Source organism: Zalophus californianus, chromosome 17 (assembly GCF_009762305.2).
Source record: "Zalophus californianus isolate mZalCal1 chromosome 17, mZalCal1.pri.v2, whole genome shotgun sequence".
Taxonomy (NCBI): domain Eukaryota; kingdom Metazoa; phylum Chordata; class Mammalia; order Carnivora; family Otariidae; genus Zalophus; species Zalophus californianus.
The window spans coordinates 9,360,971-9,373,917 of NC_045611.1; the positions used below are offsets into that span (position 1 = coordinate 9,360,971).

The 12,947-nt window shown below is 41.8% G+C and overlaps 1 protein-coding gene and 1 non-coding gene across 5 annotated transcripts in view; both read right to left on the bottom strand.

Moving 5' to 3' along the window:
• The window catches only part of WWOX (WW domain containing oxidoreductase), a 928,538-nt gene that overhangs the window by 639,336 nt on the left and 276,255 nt on the right, over positions 1-12,947 (bottom strand). For all 4 annotated transcript variants that reach the window (XM_027618083.2, XM_027618082.2, XM_027618080.2 and 1 more), the window contains one exon: positions 11,397-11,661. In XM_027618083.2, coding sequence (XP_027473884.1) covers positions 11,397-11,661 — 265 coding nt within the window. The remainder of the gene's footprint in view (positions 1-11,396; positions 11,662-12,947) is intronic.
• On the bottom strand, positions 6,021-6,126 carry LOC113936816. The gene has a single exon (XR_003524379.1). It is a non-coding gene; the product is annotated as a U6 spliceosomal RNA (small nuclear RNA).

Consider the following 12,947-nt stretch of genomic DNA (forward strand, 5'->3'; position numbering starts at 1 on the left):
CACTGCTAACGTGCCAGGGCATAGCTTCACGTGTTTTACGATCAAATAATAGACAACATCCCCGACAAAAGCTTCTTGTGTAGTCTTAGACATCACCAAGACCTCAGGAAAAGCTCTTACTTCTCCCCATTTCAAAGAGAAAAAGAAGATCTGAGTTCCAGAGATGTAGTGTGATGTGCCCACGATTACAGATGTCCCTACAAGGAAGGGTGGAGCCCGGGAGCCTGGTGTCTCCGACATCAAAGCCCAGGCACAGCCTCTGTGCTAACATCATGCGACACTCTTCTTCCACAAAATAGATGAACTCGCTCTTCTCGGTTCCTACCCACCCTGTACCGTTGGTGGTGGACGGTGGGAAACAGAGGCATGGACACATAAAAGGTACTTAGAACCGGTGAGTCCTGATAAATGTGAATTGCGGTTTTTGTTGTTATTGGGCTTTGTCCTCTAGGCTCACAAACATATGCTCATTTGGAGAAAATCCACAGTGAGTCTCCCATACTGTATCGAATACATTTCAGATCTTAACTTTACAGACTAACATGGAGGCATAGCGATGGTAGACATGGCAAAGGTTAGCTTAATTTTTTTCATTTTTCATTTTATGTATTTATTTTTTTATTTGGATTTGGATGAAAAAGGCCTCCACTGTAGACTTAAATATGAATCCAATAGACCCTTGAGCCTGGCAGTGAGACAAAATGGCACTGGAAGATGCGGTATGCAAGCTTAAGGTGGAGAGGAAAGCAAACTGCAACAGAGAAAAGACCCTTCCAGGTCCAGGATAAAGGAATTTGGTAAGTTCCCCAACGTTTCATGCATAAGAAAGACGCCAGCTCAGTCCTAATGGTTTTAACAGAGAAAACAAAAGAAGAAATCTATATTATTTTCATGACTGGATATATTCCAGAAGCTAATTCTTCTGAAATATGTTGTATTTCTTTTTTTTTTCTTTTAAACATCTTCTTAATGCCTTCTTTATAGGAAATGTGCTTAGAGTTAACGCTGAGATTTTGGCCATGCTAATTTCATTACATGGTCTTTTATGGTTATAGAGTCTACAAAGAGACAAACGACACATCGCACACACAAAAGCCAACAAGAGATTGTTATGCTCTAAGAAGGAAAAACAGACTTACTGCATTCACCTGCCCAGGAATATTAAAATATCAAAAGAAAATTTAAGTTCCCAGATTTTACAGTTGTTTTTTTTTTCTTCTAAAGAGTGAGAATACTAAGAAAACATTATGCAGGTCTCAGTAGTTGATATACAGTATTTTTTTTGGATCGGGCGAATATACTTTTTATAACTTTTCTGTGCAAGGAGGGACCTTCTAGCTCAGATTACTTGGACACTCTTACTGTTTATTCTTCCCCTTTTTGAGCAGTCAGAAGAGATTTCTCTCAGTACTTCAAATAAATAAGATATCCAGCTGAACAAACACCATATATTCCTGTGGATTACTTTGGCTTCTTAAAGAATATTTCACTTTCTTTTTTCAAAATGTAAATGATTAAAGAGACCCCATCATATGAAACTCAAAGATGAAATGTTTCCAAGTGGTGCAGATTCTATACAAGGTGGTATGTGGAGAAACAAAAGCCTCAGCTCAGTAAAAAACCTTGATATTTCACAGGGGAAATTAGAATATTACTGAACAAGATACTTATACATTTTAAAGGACAGGTTTTAGAACATGAACACATTCAGAATCACTGTGTTCAACATTCAAAATCAATCTCTACAAGATTTTCTGAAAACAGCAAAATAGAAGCGTTTGTTTTCCCTTTACATTCCTACTTAAAAAAAAAAAAAAACCCAAAACCAAAATAAGAAATCGTGAAGACTATACATAGTCTGGAATAAGAATAATATTCTACGTGGGCTTTGAAATGATATCGCTGAGCCTTATCTAGCTTTATGGCTTAAAAAAAAAGTCCAGGGTCTCTGGCCAATTTTTGAAACTTGAATCAAAACTCAGCAATACATGTTTCTTTAGAAAGAAAATTTGGGTCATCGATTAACATGGCCCCCTCCACTAAAGCAACAAGAAAATAAATATTTGACTTTAGGAAACATAATCCACACGTTTCTTTATTCTTCTCATAAGCTTTCTTATTAAAGGTCTAAATCTTATCTCCCATCATGAGGCAGAAATGCATAAATATAGAAAAAACAAAATGGGTGCATCTGATACCTCTCCGAGGCCCAGAAAGAGGGAAGAAGACAAGAACACAGAAAGAACGCAAACAGGAGAGCAGCAAGGCAAACATCAACGTGTCAGGGGCACATGCTATGGCATGAGGCCAAGAAATATCAAAGCCTGTGAGTAAATCTGCCACCATATAAGCCTACCAAAAGGCAATGGAAAAACCCAACGAAACTGAACTTGTCAAGTGTCTTCTGCCTCCCAGTCTCTGTACCACTGTGAATTCCTCCCCCTGTGAATGTGGGTCACACCCAGTGACTTGCTGCTAACAAACAGAAGGGGCAAAAGTAGCAAGATGTCACTTCTGTGGTGAGGCTGCAAAGGGCCATCACTTCATCTTGCTGGTAGACCATTTCCTCCCTGCCTTCCACACTCTGATAAAGCAAGTGCCATGCTAGGGAGTCCCGTGTGGCAGGGGACTGAGAGAGAAGCCTCTAGCTAACTGCCAGAGAGGAACCCAAGTGTCCAATCTACTAGGCCACAGGGAGCTGAATCCTGCCAATAAGCACGTGACCTTGGAAGTGGACCCTCCTCCAGCTGAGCCTTCAGATGCTTACAGCCCGGCTCACACTGTGAGTGCAGCCTGGGAGCTGACCCAGCAGCAGAGGACCCAGTGAAGCCCACGCCCGGGGTTCTAGACCTACAGAAACTGGAATGTAAGTAGATGGGGTGTATATTTATAAAAGGGCATAGGCTGAAACGGGTGCTTGTGAGAAAAAAAAGAAATTCTATACGTTAGGTCAGATTACACCCTGATTTAAACCTCAGATCCCTTCATTCTGCTTCCCTCCACTATGGCAAGTCTAGACGGGTCTGCATTTTTGATGGCCTCGCCTCAGGCTCATGACCATTAACTGAGATGCAGTTGGCTTTATTGCAAGTTTGGATCTTTGGGGTCTTCTGAGCCAGTCATTCCCAAGTGCAGGCCCAGCACTTTCAACAACAACACAACAGCGACACTGTCATGAGTTTGCCAGAAGTTGAATATATTCCACAGTTGGGTCCTGTTTACAGTTTTTGGCATTAAAATACCCATTCCTTAAAAGTCAGTGATGATAGTCGATGGTGGTGGGTTTGTTTTTCATGGTTTCAGAATTAAAAGTATGAATCTACGTTAGTATCCCTTTCTTATTTCCTTCTGAATTATACTGCTCTCCAAAATCCATAACCCACAGGACCACTAATTTGGTCAACTGACTCACTTTACAGATAACAAAACTGAGGCCCAGAGAGGGTAAACGACTTGCTCAGAGACACACAACTGTTTGATTACACCAAACCCTAAAATTATATTGAGACAAGAGATAGAGGTGTAAACGCTGGAGCCTAGAGCCCGGCACTTAGTAAGTCTCCACATCATATGAAAACTTCCACTCATTTTCAATGCGCTGGTTTCTCACAGTCACAAGAAGGGGGAGGGGTGGGTGTGGGTTTCAGTTTCTGAGCAAGCCAGCACACCAGACTGGAGCTGTCTTTATTGCTGCTGAACACACACATTACTGTCCACCTCACAAGGACCCATTAGCGCGTCCAGTGAGCTATACAAATGTCACTATCCGTAGAAAACACTAGTGCAGCACCACCGTCCCAGGGCAACGCAAGCCCCCGGCATCTGTCTCCTCATGCTGGCCTCCGATGCCCACGCTGCGCTCCAGCCAGAAACCACTGGAAAGAAGCATGAAATTGGAGAAAAGGAAACCGAGAGGGGAGGATCAAAGGCAGCACCAAGGACTTAAAAGCAATAAAAGGGCTAGTGAGGGAGTGGGGACCAGCCCGCGCGTTACCGAAACACTGGCAGGGGTGCAGGAGAAAGGAAGGGGAAGAAGATAAAACTAGGGGAATTTCAAATCTTGGCTAAATGTTCATTAAATAATTTGTCACATATATTAAGGCCAGATAGTCACTTTTTCCCCTCTCGGGTGCTCATTCAGGAACAAAGGCCTAACCAGACTGAAAACGCTGAAAAGCGAGGCAGAGAAAATGCCATGATGAGAGGCTACAGCCTCACAGAGCCAAGAGTATTTCCCTTCCCTTTGTCTTTAACAAGAAAGGGCCCATCTTCCCTCAAAGCTAAGGTGTGGCTTCAAAGAGGCAGCTGGTGGGGTAGAGGGAGGGCGCCTGGCTGGCTCAGTCTATCCAGCATCCAACTCTGGATTTGGGCTCAGGTCACGATCCTGGGGTTGTGGGATCGAGCCCCGTCTCAAGTCCTGAGTCGGACTGTGCACTCAGTGCAGAGTCTGCTTGAGATTCTCTCTCTCCTCCCTCTGCGCCTCCCCCCACCCCACTCGCATGCTCTCTCTCTCAAATAAATCAATAAAATTTTCAGAAAAATAATCAAATCAATAAATTAAATGTTAGCTTAAAAAAAAAAACAAACAAACAAACACAGGCAACCAGGAGGGCCTGCGCTGTGCCCCATGGAAACCCATCAAGTCCTAGCTGCCATTCTGCATGTTACTTGGGCTGGGGTGTGGTATTTCTGTGCTCAATGGTGGCAGGGGCTCATGAGACCTTGGGTCACCGAAGGGTGGGTATCGACTCCTTGGGAAGAGAAGCAAACTCTTACTGGCCAGAAAACATCATGATGACAGCAGCGACAAAAACAACCACAGTAATAAATATTTATTGAGCATCTAGCGTGTTCTCCAGGCTATACAGTCATGATCTTTATTTCTCAACATGTGTCAGTAATAAAAGTAATACCAGTTAATGTTTGTTGAGCATTGAGCACATTCTAGATGCTGTGCATTCCTCAGCTCCTTCAATTCTGCACACAAGCCCGTGAGATAGGTATAACATCCCAGTATTACACATGAATATTAATTAGGTTATGAAATGTGCCCAAGAGGTAGTGTGGGATGGAGCCTGTCCTGTCTTCCCTAAGCCTCTTGGTTCTCCCTCTACACTTTCCCTCCATACACACCCTCCTGGCAGATCCCTTAACCAGCACTTACCTGGGAGTTGGGGGGGGGGGCCTGGGTTCTGGTCCCGGCTCCCCTATGTACTAGCTGTGGGGCATCAGCCAGGCCCCGTCTCATCTGCTTCCTTATCTGCACATTCTGAACTGCAGTGCCCTGCCCACCTCAGACAGACTAAAGATAAGGGATGCCCTAACGGCTGTCATTCATTAAGCACCTAATCGTCTTCCATTTATTCATTTACAAATATTTACTGAGCATTTACTTTATGGACCAGGGATACAGTAATGTGAATGCAAAAAGAGCACTTTCAAGAGTGGGAGAGAAAAGCATTAAATACAAAACCACAAAAATTATTTTTTCTAAACTGCATTTGTATTCAGTATTATGGAGGAGAAATTCTGGGGTTCCTTCCTTCGTTCATTCAGCACGTATTTATGGAATGCTATTACAGTACTATGAACGCCAGCTCTTAGGAGAGCACATAAAGGGGGATCTTGACCAGATCTTGATCTGAGGCTTCCGTGGGGTGTGATATTTGGAATGGGTTTTAAAGGATGAGCAGAAAGTAACTAAAAGTGCAGGAAAAGGAGGGTTTTAGACTAAAGGACAGTATGCTTCAACAACCTGGAGAAGGAAGGAGAGTGGGGCTTCAAGTAGCTTGAGGTGAAGCTGGTTGCACAGAAGGGGACCAGACAAGACCAGGCGCCTTCCACTCAATTCTAACTTGCTTTCACAGTGACCCCATAAAATAGTCTCCATCATTTGGTCTTCTGTATCACTAATTCTCTCTTCTGCCTGATTTATCCTAGCAGTTAGAGCCTCCGTTTTTTCTTGCACCTCATTAATAGCCTTTTTGATTTCGACTTGGTTAGATTTTATTTCTCCAGAAAAGAATATGGAATGCTTTATGAATTTGCATGTCATCCTTGCACAGGGGCCATGCTAATCTTCTTTACATCGTTCCAACTTATTATATGTGCTGCCGAAGCAAGCACATGACCCCATAAAATAGACAGCATTTCCACTTGACAGATGAGGGAACTATATGCACACTTATTCAACAGAGCCTGCTCAAAAGCCATTATCCCACCTTTTTTTCTTGCCACCAGATCTCAACTCCCACCCTAGAGATACAAAATGCCAAAAAATGCACTTTCCCAGCCTCCTTTGCACCTAGGATATGGACAAGGGACTCAATCCCAGCCAGTGGGAGCTGAAGGAAACTCTGCTACAGTGGACGGTTCTGAGACAGAATGTTCTCTTCCTTGATAAAGAAGAGAGATGTGCAAAGAGGGGGTTCCATCCCTCCCATTCTAACTTCAGACCTCATCACAGAAGATGCAATGGTTGGAGCTACTGCAGCCATCTTATAAGCATGAGGGTAAAGCCAAGACAATCACAAAGGAGCTGCCTATGCAGTAGCCAAACATAGCTCTGGCAGCCTCTGGATTTCTGGATATATGAGAAAAACAAAACACTATTATTCCAAACACTTTTAACTGGGTGTTCATAACCCACAGCCCAAAACATGAAAACTGACGTAGAATATAAGCCTCAAAGAGACCGAAGCATTTCAAACTTATATAATGAAAACAGGTGGAAACGTTGAGTTTTGAATACAGGCCTAATGATTCTAAATCCTTTGTTCTTTTTCACTCTCCCATATCCCTTGGACTCTGAATTGAGCAAACACTGTTAATTTTAAAGATCTGGACAGAATCAGAGGTGACTAATAAAACCAATGCCAATGATAATCCTGGAAAGTAAGAAGAATGTATGAGGTCGCAGGGATGTGACCTCAGCAGAAAGAGCACGGCCTCTAGGTCCTTCTGTGGGGTTCTGCAGGAAAGGTCAAGTGTGGCCTGACCACAGTGGGGTCTCAGGAGTCTAGTTTTGTGACATATCTGGACTGGCAAGAGCAAGGCAGCAAGAGAATTCAACCCTCACTCAGGAGTCCCAAAATATTTAGATTAGTGAAGAATATGCTGAAATTTCTACAGTGAAAACTGTATCTCCTCCTCCCAACACAGAAAAAGGCCCCTGCATTTTACTCCAGTGCACCAGTAAAGATTTGAACAGGGTTTTGTCCTTGATCGTACCTAGAGTGTAGTCAGCTGCAGGTATTTAAAGGGGATGGGGGGAAGTATTTTTCTAAAACACTAATTTAAAGAACAAATCAACATCTATTATCTCCTTCATTATGTTTTAAATTATACAACTATAAATCACCCTGCAGCAGGTTATTCAAGGGCAGAATTACTCAGCTTGGCTTTTGCGAAGGTTAGAAGAATGACATCTTGTGCTTTTTCTAGTTATAATTTATAACTTTGCAAGAGAACCAGCGTTGCAGGTCCATCCATTAGCGGGGTAGATGCACATCTGTTAAAACTCAGCACAATCACTGGCTTTACACGGCCACAGGAAACATAACTCAATCATTCCAGAAGTTCTACAAACTCATTTTTTAACGTAAAATGATTTGAAAACGCCGTTCCCTAAAACATCTGCTAAGCTCTTGCTACCCTAACACATGATATTCTTTCTACTGTTACCTGCCAACATAAATATTTGGTTGCACAAAACACCCTAAGAGGCCACGTGACAACGTTCAGCTTCAAACTTACATACCGATCTGCAAAGGGCTGGCTTGGACCTAGGAACGCGAGCTCAGATGTTGTTTACCAGAAATGAAAGTTTATTGGGGGGGGCGGGGTAAGAAGACTGAGGGTTAAGTTCAGGAAGGTACTTCCAAACATTTTAAAGAGAAAACCTAAGTGCACAAGGAGAGATCCACAGGACAGAGGTGCTGTGGTGATCTGAACAAGTGCACTCAGGAGGAGCCCCTGAAGGGTCTATGATATGGGCAAGTCCTTTGTGCTTTTTAACTACAAAAGGAGGGTAATGGTTCTAACATTGCAGAGCCATTGTGAGGAATCAGTGAAGACACACATGCCGAGGCATAAAGCATCACGATGTCTGGCCTAAAGTGCCAAGTCGCATCCTACCTGGGAGTACGGCAGGAATCTAAAGTGTTGCCATGTGTTGACACATGGTAACAATCACCAACAGCCAAAATTACCCCTGAACATCTTTCCTATCACTGGGTCTGGTTTTGTGAATTATGTCACTTGGAGAAAAACCTATATATGAATACTTTATATATACTTACAATGTATATTCATACATACATACATACACAAAATACAACTTTAGAGTATTTTAACGGCATAAAAGAAAGCTAGAAAGACAGGAAAATACACATGATGGATGTGACTTCATTATCAGAAAGCTCCCATCAAACTTTAGTTTCCTTTAAGATGTTTCAAAACCAGTGAAAGAATCCTGTATATTTTTTAAACAATATTTAAAAACACCCTTATTCCCGGGGCATCTGGCTGGCTTAGTAGGTACAGAGTGTGACTCTTGATCTCTGGGTTGTAAGTTCAAGCCCCGCACTGGGCGTAAAGCTTTCTTAAAAAAAAATCCTATTCCCATTTGTATGTATTATTTTTATTTTTACAAAAATTGGTGGGAAGGGAGACAAACGTTTCCCTCACAGACTCCTCATCCACCTGTCCTGACCTCCAGACCTCAAGGGGACAAGGTGCCAAAGACACAGATTTACCAGTAGGGGTCGCTGTGCTAAGATTAATCCCTATGAGTTTCTCATTAGTGATTATTATACTGCAGGCAGCCAAAATGGAAAAATTAATTAATTTCAAAGTGATAATGCATTTACAGCAACAATTAGAAATGTATAACTGTAAAAGGGCAACATTTAAAAGACAGATTACATTTAATAAAGTTGCACAAGAACATCCAATTGTAAAATTACTGATCTGCAACAATATTCCTTAAAGAGGTACTTAAAATAGCCTGACTCCATGAAGGGTGACCTAATTAGTGTAACTAAAATCACCGTAGTCACAGCAAGTCACAGCAAATAAAACAGGGACATTGATATTAGAATACCATTGTTTAATACTTCAGGGAGCCAGCTCGGGTGGAGAAGCAAAGGCAGAGCCTCCAAGCACAAGGCTGGGCTGTGCTTCTTGATTCTTTGACCTTGTGCAATGGGACGTGTACTCCAGCTACACTTGTGTCAAGGGAAACACTTCTGCTGTGCAACACGGACAGAGCTGTGAAGCACAGACAGCCAAGTGGTGATGAGGGTACTGCATCCAGGCGAAGCTTCTTCAGGAGCATTTAGGATCCCAACTTTCACAGGGGGTAAGAATGGGATGCAACTATATGGTTTATGTTCAAAAAATAACTGGTGTTAAAAAGGTAGGAGTGTACTCTGCGTCCACAAAACAAATGTCTTATCCTGACAGAAACAGTGTCAAGCCACGTAGAAAAGGATAAAACACCAGAGCGACTTTTCCAGTAAGCCCAGTCTGCCCCGCCAGTGACACGGACCCACCCCGCAGTTTACAGTCATGCTGATGCCTCTCCCACATGCGCAGAGTCCGAAATGTTTATGAACAAGAAGTGATTGGCTATGAATTTGACAAGTGAGTTTCCATTCCGCCTCTTTATAAACCGAGTCATACAACTCTGATGGCTAAGAATACCCCCAAATACCTAAGTATATAAAGATACTATTAGAGAGAAATTTCCTAAAATCTAAACCTATATACACATTTCACAGTCTTCATATTTTATATGCTTATCTAAAAAAGTACATTTGTGGCAGATAAAAGATGATGTTTTTCAGTTACCTGGGGACAAGAACAGGGAAAGTTCATTCTACTATGGCTTCCTGGAGAACCAGAAATACATGCTCAAGACCAGGCTCTCTCCATCTGGACACCCTTCCTACTTTGCTGATAACTTTCTCTTTGGACCTCTGGGGACAGAGACAGAGGTCCACCCAAACACCACCACCAGACTCCCGGTTTACATACTCCTTTAGTTCTGTGACCCTTGTATGCAACACAAACAATGACATTTTGGAGAATAGTCCTCTCCAAAGGTAATGTAACAACAAAAAATAACAACCATCCTAACAGGAATACTACACGCAGACACCATGTTGGGCACGTTATTTAACTGTGCTTTCCAATCTGGAAGCCGTTAGGTACGTGTAGCTATTTAAGTCTAAATTATTATAAATCTAAATTAATTAAAGTAAAATCAAATTAAAAATTCAGTTTCTTACCTGTATTAGCCACTTTTCAAGGTCTCCACAGCCACATATGGCAGGTGGCCACCATGCTGGATAGTCAGATTAAAATCATGACAGAAATTCTATACCCATTATTATAAATGTCATATCTGTTATGGTCAAACCCCACACCAAGCCCTATTGCCATCTTAGTTGTGAGGAATCAGGCTACGATTGGTTAAATGCCTTACCCACCACAGTAAGTGGGAATGGCCACTGGCGGAGACAAACTGTATTCAGAGGCCATGGGATCATTTCCCTAAGATAATGAGTTCACCTCATGATACTCATAAAGGCCAAAATGTGTCTGGGCCTTTCTGAGGATTAGATGTTAAGTCATCTAACTAGAACAGTAGTAGTATGCACTAATTCTGGGTGTCTTTAAAGGCCTCTGGTTTAGAAAAATACCATACCAAATATAGTGTAAAATGTGCATTGTTCATTTAAAAGACTTTCTATTAAAATGTTTTCATGGAAGAAGTCTCTAGATATGGTTGTTATACAACCATCAAAAATGTAAAAACTTTCTATTTATCTTTGTAAATATTTCCAAATCTAACCACAGAAATGTGTTTCATCCAAAAGGACTCACCTTGGGGAGGTAAAGAATAAAATGCACTTCTAACCAATGAAACCTTCTCCAGGTGAAGTTTACACTTGTTAAAGAATTTAGAACATCAAATACAGATTCTCAGTGAAAACAAAGGAATCACTTCTGCTAATTCAGTGGTCACAAATCCATGTTTTTCACCTACTGACCCAAAACACCATTATCAAATACTATGCTTTCTGCATAATAGCAATAAAACAATTGCATCAAAATAAAGAGAACCATTTCCATCAAGACTTATCCATCCTTAACAAAACACCTGAAAACCGTATCGACTATCCAGCCCTCCAAGACGCCTTTAGAGAAACAGATGCCATATAAGTCAACTGAAGTGCGATCGAGAGCCCTTTCCAATGGCTCTGATGGGCCTGAGGATGTCACCGTCAAGACCAGACTTAACACTACAAGAGGCGAGAAGCTGAAGAAAATGCGTGTGTCCATAAAGAGCGCACTTACGGTGTTTGTGATGATAGAAGCCGTTCACTTACCATGGACTTGGTGAAAGGCCGGGCCAAGGTAAACAGCAGTGTATACACCCACCAGTTGCGATGAATGGAGGAGTACATCATGTTTCCAGGATGCACAGCGTTGGACGTGACCCCACGGGGGGACAGGCGGCGATGGAGCTCGTTGGAGAAGAGAATGTTGCAGAGCTTGGACCGGTTGTAAGCCAGCATGGCCCAATAGTCATTTTTAGAAGGAGAAAGGCGGCTGAAGTCCAGTTTTCCCGAGGAATCATTAATATCTGTGAATCTAAAAAAAAAAAAAAAGAAGAAGAAGAAGAAGAAGAAAGAAATATGACATGAAGCAGCCAATCTCTGACTTCTGATACTAGCTTTTTTTTTTAATTAGAAATCTGAGGAAACCAGAGACAACTGAGAACACAATTGTGCAAACGCAGAAACAGTGTCCCTTAAAAACTAACAATAGTGATTTAACATGATAAACCAAGTGGGTCCAAAGACAGAGTAAATAAAGGCCCAAACTCAGAAATGGGGCAATCATAACATGCTAAACTCCCATACCCTCCCCCCACCCCCGCGCCCTGCCACCCAACATGGATTTTTCAAAACCTTCAACAGGAAGTTCAAGGATAATTAAATTAAATTGGAAAAGCATCTTAAATAAAGGGCTGCTGCTTTTGGAAGCAGAAAGATACCACATTCCTAACCTCTGACGGGGCTTTCCTGGGTTGTTCTAGCCAACACATGAGTCCTGTATATTTTCATTCGAGCATCCAAGTAAATATAGATGAGTCTTGCTGCCCCCAAGACTCTTTTTCAGATTAAAAATTAATGATTATAAAGGGGTTATAACCTTGGTGAGGTGCCATCAATAGTCTTATACGTTTAAAAGATAAATGTAAACAAAGCCAAAATGAGTTCTGGCAGAGTCTACTGTTTTTAAGTATACCCATGGCATGGATACACACAAATCAAAGTAAGTAGTTGGTGTTTTATAATTGGGTCTGACGGAGTCATTAAATACCAGCTGTTTAGTTCTTTCCTTTTTTTCCTTTTCTTTCTCTCTCTTTCTCTCTCATCCTCTCTCCCTCTCTCTCTCTTAAGTAACAAAGTAGTGACTGCCCTAAAAGAAAAAAAATTGTAACAAAAAGAATTTTCTAGATGATGGTCTCAGCCTTGTTAGGGACCCCTCATAGTTTCCTTCACTAAATTAACTCTGGGCATTTGCACGAAGTAATAAGGAAACATAAGGAGAGTACTCTGGGTAACTGCTGTGGAAACAGAACCAAAAGGTAAAATGAAAATTATGGAATAATCTGGTTGTTCCTTAATATGAGTTCAGGTTGAGCTATGACCAAGGAAAAGCATCACAGGGACAGATGAAATTCATGTTTTAATGGAAATTAAACCTCCCTTCTGCAAGACTCAGTCAGTGACATCCAATTTCTGGTGTTAAATGACATTGCTGCTCTGAAGTCATCAACAAAGACGATGGCCAGAAATGTTATCACGAATATGGCAACAAGACCTTGAAACTAATTGTTGGCTGCCTGTTTCCAACTCCCCAAACCACAG